A 17,830-nucleotide genomic window follows, 5' to 3' on the forward strand; every position below is an offset into this window, starting at 1 on the left:
AAGGACCTCACCCTGCCACTTTAGAGAAATCATGCTTTTTTGTGCAATTGCTGTTTCTCAACAGTAAGGAGAGGTGCATCAATGTGGATAAAAGGCTTCCAAATGGGTGTAAAAGTTGTTACACATTACATGTTTTCAAAGCTGGGCTAGGGACAAAGACTTGTCATTCCCCTTTAAATCAGAGATTAACAGTAATTGTGCACCCAAGGATTGTAACAGTGAGAGCATATTTGCCACTGGCATTTTTTATTTTATTGTTGTAGACAACGACTTTAATTTGTGGTCAACAGACCTCTCAATTCCTTGACTACTTTTAGAACATCATAAAAAGAAACTGTGAAGATCTAGCATAAGCTACATCTTCATTGGAAAATTTTTGGGAGTCTACAAACCAAAAGCAGTGAAGTTATAAACCATACTTCAGATTATAAATTGGTTGGCATTTCTGACACTGGTAAAGGCAATTACTTTTTGGGTGATGTTTTTTAGCGAAAGGACAGACAATTCTTGGTTTTTTGTTTTTCAGAGATAAAAATGAAATATACCGAGAAGTGCTGCTGTTTTTCCTCCCGGATTCACTTTAGATTTATTTATAGTAAGGCTTTCTACCTCTACCTGCAAATGTCACAATTGAGCTGGTGACTTTTATATAGTTTCTTGGTTTAATAACTATGGTAGATATAGCACATGTTCTGCGTCTGCCCCTCTCTGAAAATAAACAAAACCTAATCAGGTCTAAAAACTAGTTTATATCTCACTGTTCAAAGCAAATAGAAAGAGTTGGGTACAGATAACCTAATTTTCACCTGTTTCTGCTTACTGCATATACACTAACTCAATTTAGATTGATCTGCTAATGTTTGCAGACTTACTACAGTGGCACAAGGGTACTACATTCATTCAGCTTATTTTTAAAAAAGACAAACCAAGATGAAATGTTGTTCATACTCCTTTTTAATTTTATCTTAGCTCTTTGTTTATCTCTTCACTTCAAAGCACTTCCAATATGAGGCACAGTTTCAGTGTGACAACTTTGTAAAATTAAAATAGAAAAAATGTGCCAGCATCAATCTGCTTTACATTGGAAAGCACAACAGCCTTGAGACAGAAATGACGAGTTATGAGAACAAGCTATAATGAACCCAGAAGTGCTATCTGCAGTAGGAAAAATATGTTAGACTGGAGGCTGAACACTCTTGAAACAATTTGTCTTCTTCAATAGGAGCCTCCTGTTCCCCAGTTGCAGCATACAGTCAAATCTGACTGCAAAAGCAAGGGAAAATTATCAATATGAATCCCCACAATTCTGCTGGCTAGCATTTCTTATTTGAATTGCAGCTACTTAAAGTCCAAATTTAAAAAAAAAATACGGCACAGAATAAAGCTGAGTCTGCAAGAGGCATCCTGCACCCATGGCCTGTCAGTGGCTGGGCAGGAAGGCAGGAAGCCACCCTGGCAGCAGGAACCCCACAGGACCACCCTCACAAGCCAGGGGCAGGTGAGCCAGCCAGGGCACAGGGCTGGAGGGTGAAAGCAGGGGTTGGACAGCAGCTGCAGAGATGAGGCTCTCAGAAGGGCCCCCAGGGCAGGGCCAGCCCGTCTGCAGTGACCCCCAGGAACAGGGGAAACCGCCCAGTGCCCTGGATGACACTAAACCTGCCAGCTGGATCTCCAGTGCCCCAGTTCAAAAAAGCCCAGACCTCAGGGCAGGACAAGCACGTTAGTCAATGTGGTCCTAGTTAAGAGGGAGGTTGGAGAGGGTTAAGGGTCTGATTCCAACAGTAGCAGTCAAGATCCATGGCAGATGCCCAGGTTGACAGACCCTTCTCAAATTTTAGTATTGCTCAGAAATAAGTTTTAGTGTCTAGTGAGCTGTATTCTCAAACTCCTTTGCACAGACATCCTTTCGTTACCCGTGAACTGCAATATATTGATCTTGTACCTGTTCTTTTCACAACAATGTACTTGAGGAACAAACTCAATTCTCTTAAAAAATGTTCTTAACAAAGGGCACCACATGGATATATATGCTACATATGCACAGATAGCATTAGTGGGTAGCATTACTTTATATGGCTTTCCAGACATGCTTTCCCACTAAAAAGAACTTCTAGTAGGCTCTCCTAGTAGGCTGAGACCTTCTCCTGTCTTCTGCCTGAAAATTATCTTTTTTTCCTTCAAGAGCTGGTGAAAGATATGAACTTCCTTTCTAACTTGACTGTATACCATTTTAACTTGATAAACATTCATCAAAACCCTAGAATATTTTAATTACTTAAAAAGCAAAATAAACCTGTTATAAATTGCATATATCAACCCAAAAAGTATTTTCTCACTTGATTTTTGCAGTCCAAACTAAACAGAGATACCAACCAGCCCTAAATATGCACATTTGGTTGTTACAGAGTAAATACGAGCAGCAGTGGAACAGAAAGTTAGACCTGAAGTAATCTTACTTATTAAACAAATACTAAAGAAGTATTTTTGTGGTAGTCAACATCATAATCATATGAATATATAGTAGTATGTAATGAATTATAAATATAGAATAATTTTAACAAAAATTAAATCACCATAAACCTAGAATTTGCATGTTAGACCTAACCTTAACAGGTAACCTTAACAGGACCTAACCTTAACAGGTAACAGGTAACACTAGAAGTGTCTGATTAGTATAAAAGTAATTTTAACAGAACTAACATCAATAGCTTGATGCTTTAGACACTTGTATAGTATTATAAATACATGTAATTGGCAGCAGATTAATTTCCCAAAAGTGTTATAATCTTCTGGCATACTGCCAACATTATTTAAAAATAAAAAATTATTTATGAATGCATGCATCTGGTTGAAATGAACTAACTTTACCTGGTAATATCAGTATTTGTATGACTGCTGACATTAACATAATAGTATCATCAACATGCCTCTCAAAACAGCCTTTTCAAAGTGACAACTACACACAAACTAGACATTGAAAGGTAAAGAGGCAGAAAATCACAGCCGGGCATTAAGCAATCATCTGGTTCAGTGTTTTGTAAACTCAAGGATTGCTTTCTTATTATTAACACGGTAATCCCTAATCTAATAGTATTTCTTCTGTTGACAATTCCTTACTATGTTCTGAGGTGCTTCAAAGAGAAGAAACATATACCAGAGATTCTCTTTTGTGCATTTACTAGACTATCAATTTGACCATTGCATCCTGGTTATCAATTTGTGGATTTGTCTATGAGCAGCAGTCCAATTTTCCTTCTCTTCTGCATGATGGGATGGAGCATTTTCTCATGCTTAACAACAGGGAATCAAAGATAGACAGAACGGCCTGAAGACTGAAGTGGAATTGACTTCTTTTACCCCAAGTTAATTATGCTATTTAGAAGTTTATAGGGCAATTATTAAATAACAAAGATATTGTGTAAAAACTTTTCTAGCCCATTCTGATTCTCTGTACTCCTCCGAACCTCCTGGGTGGGGACTTGAAAAAGACTTACAGTGTTTTGCATTTTTTCCATAAGGAGTAAAACGTTTTCATTTTAGTTGTTCTTACCACCATACAGCAGATCACTTCAGTCATCAATATTTTTCCCTCAGATATACAATGTTACTGAATTCACTTTCTCCAATAGAAATCCAAGAACATCCAAGGCGGCACATACTATGCATACAGGAAATAAGATACATTTATACATCAGCCACACTCATGTCACAGCTGGTCTTTGTGCCAGAGAATTGTCACCAATACTGTTACTTTAAAAAAACCCACGTCTTTGCAGAAGCACACAGCAACATCTGATACCTAGGTAGTTATGGTGGATGCTTCACAGATCTGAGGAAAATGTTCACGTTCTTTTAAGCCAAATAAACAGTTATGACTATACTCTTTGGCTGAAAAGAATACCACTACAGGAACTTCTGAGCAACAAACACATTTGTCAGTAAGAACTGCAGTATTTCACACCCTTAATTTATTTATTTTTGAAATGAAACATTCATATTTTGGCTATATCTTTGAAAACCAAATTAAAGGGGATATATTTCTTCCTGCTGATAATGAGATTTTTTTTTCTTCTTTGTGACTTAAAATCACTTAATCTGTTTTTTTGTTGCCCAGAATCTCCTCCTTTTATCACGCTTGCAATTTCTCATATAAGTGTTTCATAAAATTCTCCTTGGAATATGTCCTTCTGCATCAGAAACAGAATTCATTTGGGCTTTTAAGGAAAGTGTCAAAAGATGAGGCAACGAAGACTGGCCCTTGCTCAGTAGTGCTGCTTGCAGAACTTACTTTACCCCAAAACAATGTGCTTCTGTTTGATGCTCATTCTGTTGCTTGAAGGTCAGAAAAATGTATGCAGATCATAAAAGAAAGGGAGGTGTGGGGGTGGAAGTGAACACCACATCTGAAGAACCTTCCCCATGTTCCTTAGACTGACATGAGGCCAGCTGAAAAGAAGGGCTTTCCTTTTGTTTCTGTAAAGCTGACAGATGTACTATGAAATTGATTGTACTTGGTAATTCCAAAAAGCAGAAAGGAAAAGAAGGAGGCCAATTTATCTCCACAGGTGTTAAATATATAATCATCTCTGATGCACCGCTATTAGGTCAATGGAGCAAGCACGCTACAAGAAACAGCGGCTCTTTTATTTAAGGTCCAAGTTCATGTCACTCTTAAGACAGCTGCTAAATAGGCAACAGCATGAATGCAACAGGGAGAGCAATCCTGCTAACTCCATGATACTGTGATATGCTCTCAAAGACACCACGAGGTGCTTCAGTGCAGCCACATTACAGTTCAAATGCTGTAAATATGGTACTTCAGCATCCCTTGGGACTGACACAAAGAAGGAAGCTTTTTACTTCAGTTTTAGAGAGGAGGTTTGAGAATCCACATCGAAACCACATTAAATCAAGGTTTAAACCAAGATGAATTAAAGGCAAAACTTATTGTTACTAGTACTTTAATGCAGACAACTAATTTTAAAAAAAAGCACAGGCCACTACTCAACTTAATTGTCAAGTAAAAAAATACCAAAAAATCTTACAGGATCAGCTGTTACTATAAGGTCTCTCTTGAGGGATAATTTATTTTCCTCCCCCCCCCCCCTTATGATACTGCTTGGAACGTGTAATACTTTAAACTGGCAAATATGGTTTTTCAGGATCCAAAATACATAATAAGAACAACTGTGCCATATCAAATCACAGGTCCATCTCTGAATACAAGTGTGCCTCAAAAACTGCTAATTATTGTCCCTCATAGTACAGAGAAACAGTGACAACAATTTGCTCTTGTATCAAGACAATTATTCTAAAGTCTAGTCACTTCCTTTTAACTGAAGATTTGCATATTTACTAAATTGTTTATTTCTTAGGTTTTATTTACTTAAAGTTACTTCAGAGAAGTTATACTGCTCATGTCACAACAAAAGGTCATATTAGACTTACAGGTCAGAAGCAACAGTTGCAATCACTAACAAAAATCAAAGGTGGGATGTTTGTTCAAAATCTTGAAGCTCATTGAATCACCCTTACCATTTCAGTCTATATTCACAGTGGTCTTAGTTTATTATTCCCAACTCCAACACGTCAAACACCTGCAACACCAAAAGCATGTAGCACACAGAAGCACTAAAATATTCCTCCCCTCATTCCAGGTGTCGGTGTCAGAAATTGTTTCACAGGGATGGAGTAAATCAGGACCTGTTGCCATAAGAAAACCACCAACTGAATGTGCAAGTTTCAAAGAGCACTATGTTATTATTGCAACTCAAAAAATCTGTACATCCAGATTAGCTGAGACACCAGCTACACAGGAGAAGAACAAATCTCCAGGTTGGGTAATATAGGGTTGAATAGGCCTCGCCTAACAAAATAAAACAAAAAAAATTGCATCTCCTTAGAATACGAATAACTGTCAATCCTGTAAGAGAAGCAAAGCCACAGATCTCACTTCTGGAGAGAGACAAATATTAACCAGAATAAGAGCAGAGCCTCATACATCAGTGCATTGCAAGATGACATATTACAAAATCCAAAATGAGGGTTCTTCCTAATACCACAGCAGCATTTCAGTCTAAACTAGTATCAAAGATCTCTGCCATTACTCCTAGTTGTCTACATCTATGAAAAACATTACTTAGTAGTAAGCATTTCAGCAGGACACTGACTGAGTACCTATTTTATTTTAGCTAAATGTTTCTAGAGCTCAACAGTAAATGATATGCATGAGCCATGTTGACTGTCATCTTCTACTTCTAATTTGACTGTCAGACATAAAAGTAACTTGCTAATGTTTCATTCCAATTTCAGCACCATGAGCCTGTTGCATAAGCTGCCTGCTAAAAGCTGTTCCAGATGGAATGACAGTATTTTGTAGGACCCCAAAGATGTAGCTATAGAGATGAATGTGTCAACAGCATTGACAGCATGACCTTTTTCCCCCTTTTTTTTTTGTCAGCAGTTCACCCTATAGTTTTTCCCCATTCCTTATAAGACAGGCCACGTAGGAAAAAGAAAGTTTCAAGTCCCTCAGCCATCTTCCTGCAATCACATCTTCCTGAGCACACAAGGCAGAGGACAAATGAGGAAGGTTTATAAACAGTAAGGTATTTTCAAAGTTACAGTCAAGGTCCAAAATTTATTTTAAAGAGGAAACCAAATCCAGTCTCCTACTAACAAGTTCCAGAATGATGGAGAGCTTTGATGATTTTCATCAGAGATATTTTCTCTCATGAATAGTCAGTAAAATGCCGGTACTCCTCTCATTAGAAACAGGCTTTAGAAAACAACTTGTTAACAATGAATAACAACTTCTACTGATTGTACCATTTTTACTGATAATTTATATACTATATTAACATCAAAGAGCATTCATTATTAGCTCTTATTAAAATAAATCACAAAAAGTCTACTTATCCTTCTCAAATAAAAATATGTAAATTACACCCACTGCTCATCTTAAACAATACAGGTAAAACAATACACTTTTTCTGACACATAGGCTGTGCAGGGAACACAAAGAGGACTTTTCCACACACGCACCTCTTCTCACCCTTAAAAGAGGAAATTACCACAGGGCACTTCTGTCCTTTTTCAGATGAACAATTCAGTATTCTGAAGTATTACAAACATTTAATTTGCATTTCTTAGTTTTTCCTCTACAATATAATTTCTTTTTGACACAGAGTGCCACAGCACACAGCACAAGGAAGAGAAAAAAAAAGCCGTGCAGGGTTGAAAGGCAACAGGAAGAATGGAGAAGGAATGGCTTTTGTTATTTCGACAGCCCTCAGCTCGGTGCAGAGTTGGATTTATAATAGGTTCTTTAAGAGCAGCAGTTTTCCATGGTGTAAGAGTGCCACACAGCTCTGGTTCCTGGAGTGCCTCACACCAACAACTTCAAAACTAACTCACTGCAGATGTCCCTATGATCATCTAATCAGACATCAAAAGCAATACACTGACAAGCTCCTGCACTGATTAGGAGTGTTCTATATATGTTGCACAGTGCAAACAGACACACAGTAGTTGCTTCAGAAATGGATTCACCCACATCAGAATTCCCTTTTAAAAAGCTCAAACTGTTTGGAACTCCCCAGCTGAATGACAGAAAATCCTTTTAAATCTCCCCAATCTTCTGTTCAGTTCCACACTGCAGTATTTCAAGAACAAGAGTTAAATTATTAATAGGGAGACTTTCACCAGAAAAAAAAAAAAAAAGCCTTCCAGAATTTAAAAACGTTGCTATTCTGAATGACAGCCTGAGACCACACCACATTAGGGAAGCAGTCTTGCCTTTACCCTACAACATACATGGTAATATCTAAGATGTATTTCCATATCTACTTTGATGTCTAATTATTATATGTCAACAAGCATGGATTTAAAGCATTACAAGTGCACCATCCTTCCAGCACCGCTAGTTCCTGAAAAACTACTACGTTTCTCCCAATATCTCATTTCCCTCTCAGAGCCCACCTCCTGCAATACTTTAAGAGGGCTTCTAAGAAAGATGGGGACAGACTTTTTAGTAGGGCCTGTTGTGATAGGACAATGGGTAATGGTTTTAAACTAAAAGACAATAGATTTAGACAAGACACAAGGAAGAAGTTTTTTACAGTTTAGGTGGTGAAACACCGGTTGTCTGGAGAGGTGCGAGATGCCCCATCCCTGGAAACATTCAAGGTCAGGTTAGACTCAAACTGAAAGAGGGAAAATTTAGGTTAAATAGGAAGAAGAAATTTTTTACTGTGCAGGTGGTGAGACACTGGAACAAGTTGCCCAGAGAAGTTGTGGATGTCGCACCCCTGGAGATGTTCAAGGTTGAATGAGGCTCTGAGCAACCTAATCTAGTGGAAAATGTCCCTGCTTATTGCAGGAGGGCTGAAACTAGATGACCCTCAAAGGTCCCTTCCAAACCAAACTGTTCTATGATTCTCATAGCTATGGGAGAATTTCAAATTCAAATTCTAACACATGCAGAAAGTAAAATACCTGACCTAGTCCAGTAAACATACCGGACAAAAGTTCTATCTTCTAGAATGAAGGCAATAAATTCTCATGGCAGAGCAGTCTCTTAAGTCTTAGCAGAAGCCTGCCCAATCAACCCAAGTCATAAACTCTACAGAATTATTCCACCACTGTGTCAAAACATGCCCTACTTTTAAATAGCATGATCAGATTCACTAATATTTCTGCTTTTTTCTTAAAATAAAATACCCAAACATATTGAAAGTACTGCTCACAATCTTTATCTCATAGCCAAACTCTGATTGCAGCATATCTTTATGTTTACATATGTATATAATATCGTACGGAAAAGGAACAAATCACGGAGTTGCATCCTTACACATGTGGACATTATGCTAATTCACAGGCTCTTAATCAGGAAGGCTAATACACCACAAGCACAATTAACAGCCAGAAGAACCAGAGGAGGTTTTGACCCTTTTTAACAAGGGCTTGAAACATAAAAATGTTCTGATTATATACGAACCTTATTCAAAATTGCAAATTGCATGTCCACAATGCATAAAATACAGCCAATTTCAAGTCACGTCTAGGCAAAAATTGAAATTGTATTGAGCCACTAGAGTAGCTCTTCAATTGATCTAGCATCTCATTGTATCTTTAAATATGGATAAATACAATTTAATCAGCCAGGCTCATTGATTAACTCCAAGATAACCTAAGTATTTATCCAGAAAACATGTAGGTGTAAAAGAAAGTCATGCAGAACACAGTATATTCATAATAATCAGCAAGTTAACAAGAGGGGGGGAAATTTTAGTCCCACTATAATTAATGCAAAATTCCCATCATGCCAAATAGGATCACAATCCTCCATCTAAAACTCATGATATATCAAGTCTTACAATAGTAGCTATGTCTGTCCCTGTGCAAAAAGAAAGATAAGCAGAAGTCAAAGCTCCAGAAACAAAAGTTCAAGTGTTTTATTTATACATTAGCAATTACTACCTGGATGAACTGGACTGAGCAGAAGCAGCAAAATGTATTCTATTCCCTAAAAAGTTAAAAAAACCCCAAACCAGTAGAACCCTACAGTTCTGACTTTCTGCCTTGCTGCATCTGATCTTTACCACAGTGAACACTGAGCAGAGGGATCCAGTTAGGAACTTCTGAGCTGAAGAGAACCTGAAACTGCAGCTCCTCTTGGCAAGCTGGGGACAAGTGTTGAGCAAGTGTTAAGTGGCCCAAGAATGCTTCTTCTGAAAGACTTCAGCCACCTCAATCACATGGCAGCGGAGATCCCATAGCAAAGCTATGGTACAGAATTTTTCAGAGAAGTGGAATCATGAAATCCTAGAATGGTTTGGGTTGGAAGGACCTTAAAGATCATCTAGTTTCAGCCCTCCTGCAACAAGCAGGGACATTTTCCACTAGATTAGGTTGCTCAGAGCCTCATCCAATCTGGCCTTGAACATCTTCAGGGATGGGGCGTCCATAGCTTCTCTGGGCAACCTGTTCCAGTGTCTCACCACTTGCACAGTAAAGAATTTCTTCTTCCTATTTAACCTAAATTTTCCCTCTTTCAGTTTGAACCCATGACTCCTTCTCCTATCACTACAGTTCTTGATGAAGAGTCCCTCTCCAGCTTCCCCGTAGGCCCCCTTCAGATACTGGAAGGCTGCTATGAGGCCTCCATGCACCCTTCTCTTCTCCAGGCTGAACAGCCCCAGCTTTCTCAGTCTGCCATCATAGGGAAGGCTTAGGGCCCCTCACCAACTTTGTGGCCATCCTCTGGATGTTTCTCCAGAGGATGAACCTGTTTCTTCAACAGGTCCCTGCCTTTCTTGTGCTGGAGACCCCAGAGCTGGACACAGCACTGCAGGTGGGGTCTCATTAGAAGAGGGTAGAGAGGCAGAATCACCCCCCTTGCACTGCTGCCCACAGTGCTTTTCCAGCCCAGGATTCAGTTGGCTTTCTGGGCTGTGAGCACACATTGCCGGCTCACGCCAAGTTTTCCATCAGTCATTACCCCCCCCCAAGTCCTTCTCTGCAGGGTTGCTCTCAATCACTTCTCTGCCCAACCTGTAGGTGTGCCTACGTACATTAAACTAATTCTGTATCCCTGAAGTCCTCTTTGAAGACCTAGGGCAGGAAGTTTCCGTTTTGAAAGCCTGGCCAGGGCTCTGTGATTCTAACTAGGCAGAAGAGCTAAACAGCTGCCTTCATAAAATAAAAAAATCACTAACAAATACTCTTTCTTCAATAACAAATTCAGATGTTTGTTATCCCTATTTTTCCCTGATTACAGTCTCTAAATTTTTCAGTGGCAGCTATCACAATAAGGAAAGAGAGGTTTGGATGAAAAAAGAAACTCAAATTTTGTACCATCTGTTAAATGACTTCCAGTCTGAGAGAACAGATGCTGGACTTCACTATCAGTTTTTGATTGATCTAGAAGTATTTTGTTAATTGGGGCTAAAACTACAGCTAAGACAGAATAAGTGTCAGGGAAAATATGAAAGAATAGCTCAAATTCTTCTCAAACTACCCGGTAACTCAGAAAAGGTTTTGTTATTTTAGCAATCATTATATGGTATTAAAAAAATATATACCTTTCTTTGAATAAACAGGACAACATCTAAAAAATAGAATGCACGCTCTGCTTAATGCCATAAACACTGAACAACTCAAATGGTTCACCAGGTTCAATCAGTTCACCTGAATGGGAGAGCAACGTTCTTTTCTTGTATTACTGCATGTTTGCTGTTTTATTTCATGCCTTACGTATCTTACACTTGAACCACGCTTTCCTAGAGGCAAATCAGTGCTGTCTTCAGAAAATCATATGACAGTCACCTCTCAAAAATCTGATCAGCTACTGGTGTATCAGTACACACTGGAAGACAGCACACAGCCTAACTACAGGTATTTCTACATAGAACTGAACTGCCAGGTCCACATGTGCTAAACACCAAAATACCAGAAGTGCCAAAACAGTTAAGCTAATTATGAAAGTCAGTTTCAATTACAAAATAATTGCTAAGATAATTGTGGCATAAATACAGAGACTTAATTTTCACTACATGCACTGAAAAATGTTTCATCTACCAACAGCTCTGGGTTTTCTAACTTGCATGTGACTGCAAGGAAGCAGTTTAATGTGAAAAAACCACTGTTCTGTGACAAAGGAAATGCAGTAGTAATTTTAAATTTCCAGTAGCAATGTACAGAACAAATGAATTTTCTCTAAATACTGCTTTAACACTTGCGTGAAAGAGCATAGCTATATTCAAAATGCAGGGTTCAGTTGTTTGTGCCATGTTTTTTCATTTGTCAGATATTGATTTTTCTGTATGTTTTAAAACAATCTGTACCTAATATAACCTATGTTATTTAAGCTTTCTGTGCTTCCCAGAACATTAAGCCAAAGCATATTTCAGTATGATTGACGATCAGAGTTTTAGAAATGGTACCATTGCAAAAATAAGAGCTGGTATAATGTACTTTGCTATAACTGATTTTCACTTAAAAAAAACCCCAAAAACAAACAAACTTTCAACCTTCTGGGCCTTTCCTCCCAGCCCTTACATGATACATAAAAAAAAAATTTCTTCTCCACCCCTGCTACCTGTCCAGCTTTGACTGTCACCCCTATAGCTGACAGAGGGATGCTCTGTATTTTAGGCATAGAGAATTCCTTTAGGCCTAGGGGATTCTTGTGTAATGATGCAAGTCAGTGAAGCATGGTGAGGTTTTAACCTCCAAGTATTACTGCAATTCTCATGTAATGGCATAAAATGCACTTGTCACCGTTAAAATTATACTTAAAAAAACCCAACTCAACAAAACACTATCTTTCTCTCCTTGACGGTCAAACATAAAGCATTCAAAACATGTCCTAGAATCAAACAGAGTTCACTTATTTTTCCTTTTTTTTTTCCATTTTCATGGTTATAAATACCGTAGCATCACATACTGACATACTCACTTCATATATTTCTCAACTTTGTAAAGCGTGTACGATCTGCACTGTTAAACAAGTATTCTTTGTACCTTCATTTATCAGACTAAGTCAGTATTTGATTAATATGTAAATGCTTGCAGCAAACATCATGAAAAACCTCTCAGCTCAAACAAGTCTGACAAATGATGTAGGACTTTGACAAAGTTCAGCCCCCTTTAACATCATAATGTACTTGGAGAGTCACTAGGACTATTAAAATTGCACCACTTAGTGAATAACACAAGCCATTGTAAAAGGAAGTGCATGCAAAAAATTTAGGTGCACATGCATTTGGCCATGCAAAGAGGAACAATGAACAGCCAACCAAAATCCTGTGTTGGCCTTCAGAATTACAGTGTTAGACTGAGATCCACATAACATCATTAATGTGCAAGTCAACTGACTTTGTATTTACTTCCTTTATTCACATGAACTGGAAATGTTGTCTTACATACACCTTCAGCTGAAGGGTTCCCATCTCCAGCATGTATCCCTGAACCCCAGTTGTCTCCTCCTGCTCACTAACATGCCAATACAGCCATTTGTGGCACCCTGCTATAAACTAGTTGTGATCGATGCTGAAATATCCCCCTTCCACCAAAGGAAGAGACTGGGGGTTTCTGAGCGGTTTTTTGTTTTGAAACAAAACAGTGACAGATTGCTTTGCACAGCTGGGGACAGGGAGTGAACTACAACACTGTGGAGAAGTTAAAGGGGAAAAGGCACAAATTCACAAGCAAATAAAAGCAGTACCATCATTTAAGCCAGCATTCATGTGGTCTTAAGTAGAGCAGTAGACTCACCAGAGCTTTCCAGGCAAACACCAAAAAATAGCTCTATTCTGCTTGATACACTTGTGCCCCAGCTGTCATTCAGAGGTTCTAAAGAATTTCATCTTTTTTAAGGAATGTAGGAACACCTTCCCCACACACAAACACAAAGCTTCAGGTCTTAAAACTGCAAAGTGAAACATGTGACCTAAATGTGACCAAGACAGCATCACTTTTAGAAGACTAAAGACAGCCTGGAAAAACATCTGATTAAGAGTTACTGCATCCTCACTAATTACGGCTTTGCAGTAATATTTAGTAGTAACTATATTGAAATAAACAAATTTGTCCTCAAAAGGGAAGAGTCAAGTGTTAAAACAGGAAAGTGAGATAAAGAAAAGCCTGGGTATCAAAGATGATAGAAATGCCATGAGAAAAGGGTGCAAGAACAAAGAAGCAACAGTAAACTGGATAATACGATCCTGAGCAAATGAAAAGTTCCTAAAAGTTCAGTTCACATTCCAGAGCCTTATGTCACCAGTCAGCTTTAAGTAAATCTCTTTAGAGATTAGCAGAACCACTGCTAATTGATTGTACCACGTGAAATAACCATTTTTTCCAGAGGAAATTATTTCCTTTACAGAAAACAAGTATGATGCGTTTTGTTATCTATCTAAATACAGCTTATAAAACTATTATATACCAACAGGTAAGAAAAGTTTTTAGTCTTAGGAAAAAGGTGAGTTACATGACACCTACTGCCACGACATGCTTGAGACTGTGGTCACTGGGATGAGAAGCACTTGGGAAATCAGCAGGTGCGCCCAAAGCTGGATCGCTGCTCCTTCGCACCAGAAGTGGTGTGCCTACGAGACAAAATAAAATGCAATGGTTCAAGGATGCTAAATAAGCACAAGGGAAAGCTTCATGTGGTTTAAATAAGAGATGTGTGCAGCACTTAAATATAAGCTTATCCGTGGTAATATCCACCTGCTAAATGACTAGATTTGATAGTTGTGCCATTTAGTATTTACTAAGCTAGAGAAATGATAACGCTTTTAAGCACTGTTATACAGACTTGCTAAGTTAGGTAAAAACTCCTGACAAACAGGAGAAAAAGGCACCTTCTCAGAAAAGCTAATGAGTAGTTGCACGTGTCTGTGACCACATGTACCATCAGGTTCTGCCAGGGAAATCATATGGCTGGTCTAAGGAATAACTGTGGACACAGGAAGAACTAGCTACTACTCTTAGTTCCTACAACTGGTAGTGGTTACTCAACCAGAACATGGACTCAAGACTTTCACTCCTCACTAAGGACAGCTCTCATTGTGCTATTCTGCATTAATCCACCAAACTGGGATCTCACAATCTCATCTTCAACTGTTCCTTGGTTTCTCCTGGTGTACAGTTGAAGGCTGTACTGAGCAACTGCTTGTCTTCCCCATACCAATTACACAAGCCCACATTTAACCTGTATAGGTCACTGTGACTGTGATGGCATGACCATATACATAGTCATAAATTCTATTTCCATAAGGACACAAGATGCAATAGTCCATCATCACCACCACACCCCCTGTGCTGCCCCAACCTGAGGCAGATGATCAGGCAGATCAAATGACAGATCAGGCACAAGAGGCAGCTGAAGGATAACTCCCTACAATAACTTCATTTAGTATCTAACATGCCTTGGGCTGGCTGTGCAGAAATGCCCTAAATACAGACATAAAGAGGGGGAAGAAATTTCATTTACAGCAGATCTGTCTCCCACTACTGACTGCCAGAACTGCCAGGGAACAGATACAGGCAGTTGCAGTTGTTTGAGAAAAGTTATAGATAAAACAGCTTCCACTTGCAGGCATCTTCAACAAGTATTCATGTCTACTCATGTGCTTTCTGGGAATAACCTCAAAGACCAGTCAGCAGCTTCTAGCAACACAGCCATCCAGTCAACAGAGTACACTACAGAACACCCTTTGCTAAACTTCCGGGTGGGTCGAGAGGGAAAACATCTTTAGGAATATGAGAAAGGAATTTTTCACATTATCCAAAATAAAATTAAACAAAAATCACTTTTTTTTTTCCTCCAAGCCTTTCCAAAGTAATTAATTTATAGGCAAAATCACAAAAAAATTATAGAACATTGGTCCAAGACAGTAATTCTTCAAATGTTTCAAGTGAGTGAAATTAAGATTATAGCTGTCAGTTATAATACTAATTATAGTGGTTGGGGCTGATGACAGTCATAATTACCAGATCTGTAAAAGGAGTTTGAACATGCAACAGTTTCCTCATTAGATGCTAACAAAGCTGGAGTGATCTGTACCACATTCACTTTCACCACATCTTTGTCATTACAGTTGGAATAAATACCAGCACCTGATGTTGAGGAACAACTAGAGAACCTAATGATCTTACCCTTCCTCATAGAGAGCAACAGTTTTTATATGCAGGTAATCCCTTCTGTGCTGACTTCTGCAGGAAATCAGTAAGAAAAGTAAAAGAAGACTTAAATCTGTGTCCTGGTATTGAGGGAATGCTTAAAAATCAGAAGGTGAATATTGTTTTTTGTGCCAAGTGATTACCATCTTTGCACCAAGAGCTATGCATGTTTTTACAAGGAGGTTCTGCAGAAAGGGTTTGATCACCAAACTTATTCATTTTGTGTGATTTTCCAAATGTGTCAGTATGCCAAAATGAACCAAATCACTCAAATATTCCCGTTCTTCACATGAAGCTTAAGAGAAATTTGTTTCCTCTCTAGGCACACTTGATAAGAAGCTATATAAAAGCTAAACTCAAGAAGCACTGGATTTTTAAGTTACTCTGTTCTTTAAGATAAATGCTTATTCATTAAAATAAATTTTTCTGTATATGACCAAAGTGTTTCTGGTGGCCTGTATCCAATTTTCAGTCTCTCCTCAATACAACAGATCCTGAGACATTTTTGTGTGATTCAATATAATTAAGTCTCCAACTCCTTTTGACGTAAACATGAAAAGTACAGAGAAATGCTCTTGCTAAACTACCTGAAAACCCTTTGCATGGGTACTTTTCTTTGTAAAACTTACACAACTCAATGACCATCCTGTTCCTTACACTCTTCAAGGCCACCATTCCAGCACCTTTCCTCACTTCTGTTCTCCTTTTTCCACAATGAAAAATACACAGAAACTAAAAGAGGGTACAAAAAATTCCCCACATTCAACTAAAGAGGCCATAGATGTGAAGGGAGGGGGACAAGTCACCCTATCAAAAAAAAAAAAAAAAAAATCACATCAAGCTCACTCCCCCTACCAAAGCCAACACTCTGAAATCAGATTTCGCCTTTTTCCTGAGCTATCTTCTACAACCAGCTCCTCATTTCTTTCCCATTCCTCTGGCTGAAAGATGAAGGACCTATCACCGTGACTGCTGGGAGACAGGACCCCCATTTGTTCCAGAGCCTCCCCACAGCCCCAGCAGGTGAAAGACAATGTCTCCTGTCTCACACCACTTCAGCACGTCTCTCTGCTCTCTCTGTTGACTGTTGCAAGATGCTGTTTTCACTACATTCTCCATCCTCAGTTCTGAGATCTCCTTTTACTTGCTTTTTGTCACTGTTTTCCAGAGAAACTGCAGTAAAATGACAATTTTCAATTTTCAGCTGTCTAAACCATGAAACCAAAGTCTGCAGGAGCAGCAGGATTATAAAGAATATTGTTTTCCAGTTTGGGAAGATGGCCCTGCAGCTATTTGCTCTCTTTTTATTCTTGCAAGGTTTTGCTTATTGCCATGAGGCTATGAAATTTATGGTGCTCATCTGGAATGCTTCCCTACTTGCACAAAAACAACTGGATTTTTTGGCTATTGTCTACAATGCTTTCTCTTTTCTCACAATATGCTGCAAATTTTTGGGTCCTACACATCACTTTCTTCTTGAAGAGAAAACCAGAGTCTATTTTCTTCATTTTTTTAAAATGTATTTACAGACATCTAACAATTTCTTGTACAGAAATATCACACACCATAACATCTCTGTGAAATAAGTCAGCTGTAGTCTTTAGCTTAGTCTTTAGCTAATTATACAAAACAGTCCCTCTGGCCCTTATTGTTTTACATGCACACACCACAAAAACACAAACCCAACCTTTTACTAGACAATAATAAATGGAACCAAGGTGTTCTCTCTAATAGTAGAAAACACATAGTAAATAGGAAGATCGGATTAAAGATTTAAGAAGAAGTGGTACTTTCCTCCTTGGCAGGGAGAGTCCCTTATCATCTTTCAGGAGACAGCAATTCTCAGCAGTTCCCTGAGCTGACACACTCTCCTCCATCTCCCCTCATCTCCTTTGCGGCTCAGGCTGCTCCCTGCCACAAGAACAGCATTCCAGCCTGCACTTCTCCTACGGGCTCCTTTCTTTTTCCAGCCTTTCCCCGCCTCCTCTGTACTGCATACTCGGGTCTCTTGAAAGCAAGCATCTCCCTGATACTCCAGAGAGAAACCTTCCCAAATCCCACTGCCCAGGATTCAGCCTGACTCAGGAGCCGAACCACATCCATTATACATACATATCTTGTATTTGTTCACCACCATCTT

The 17,830-nt window shown here is 38.8% G+C and overlaps 1 protein-coding gene across 1 annotated transcript in view; it reads right to left on the bottom strand.

The window, feature by feature from the left end:
- Positions 1-17,830, bottom strand: part of PARD3B (par-3 family cell polarity regulator beta) — a 398,190-nt gene that overhangs the window by 250,354 nt on the left and 130,006 nt on the right. The window contains exon 4 of the mRNA XM_027636917.1: positions 14,005-14,111. Within this exon, the coding sequence (XP_027492718.1) occupies positions 14,005-14,111 (107 nt within the window). The remainder of the gene's footprint in view (positions 1-14,004; positions 14,112-17,830) is intronic.

This window comes from Corapipo altera, unplaced genomic scaffold, assembly GCF_003945725.1.
Source record: "Corapipo altera isolate COAL_440 unplaced genomic scaffold, ASM394572v1 45, whole genome shotgun sequence".
Classification (NCBI taxonomy): Eukaryota; Metazoa; Chordata; class Aves; order Passeriformes; family Pipridae; genus Corapipo; species Corapipo altera.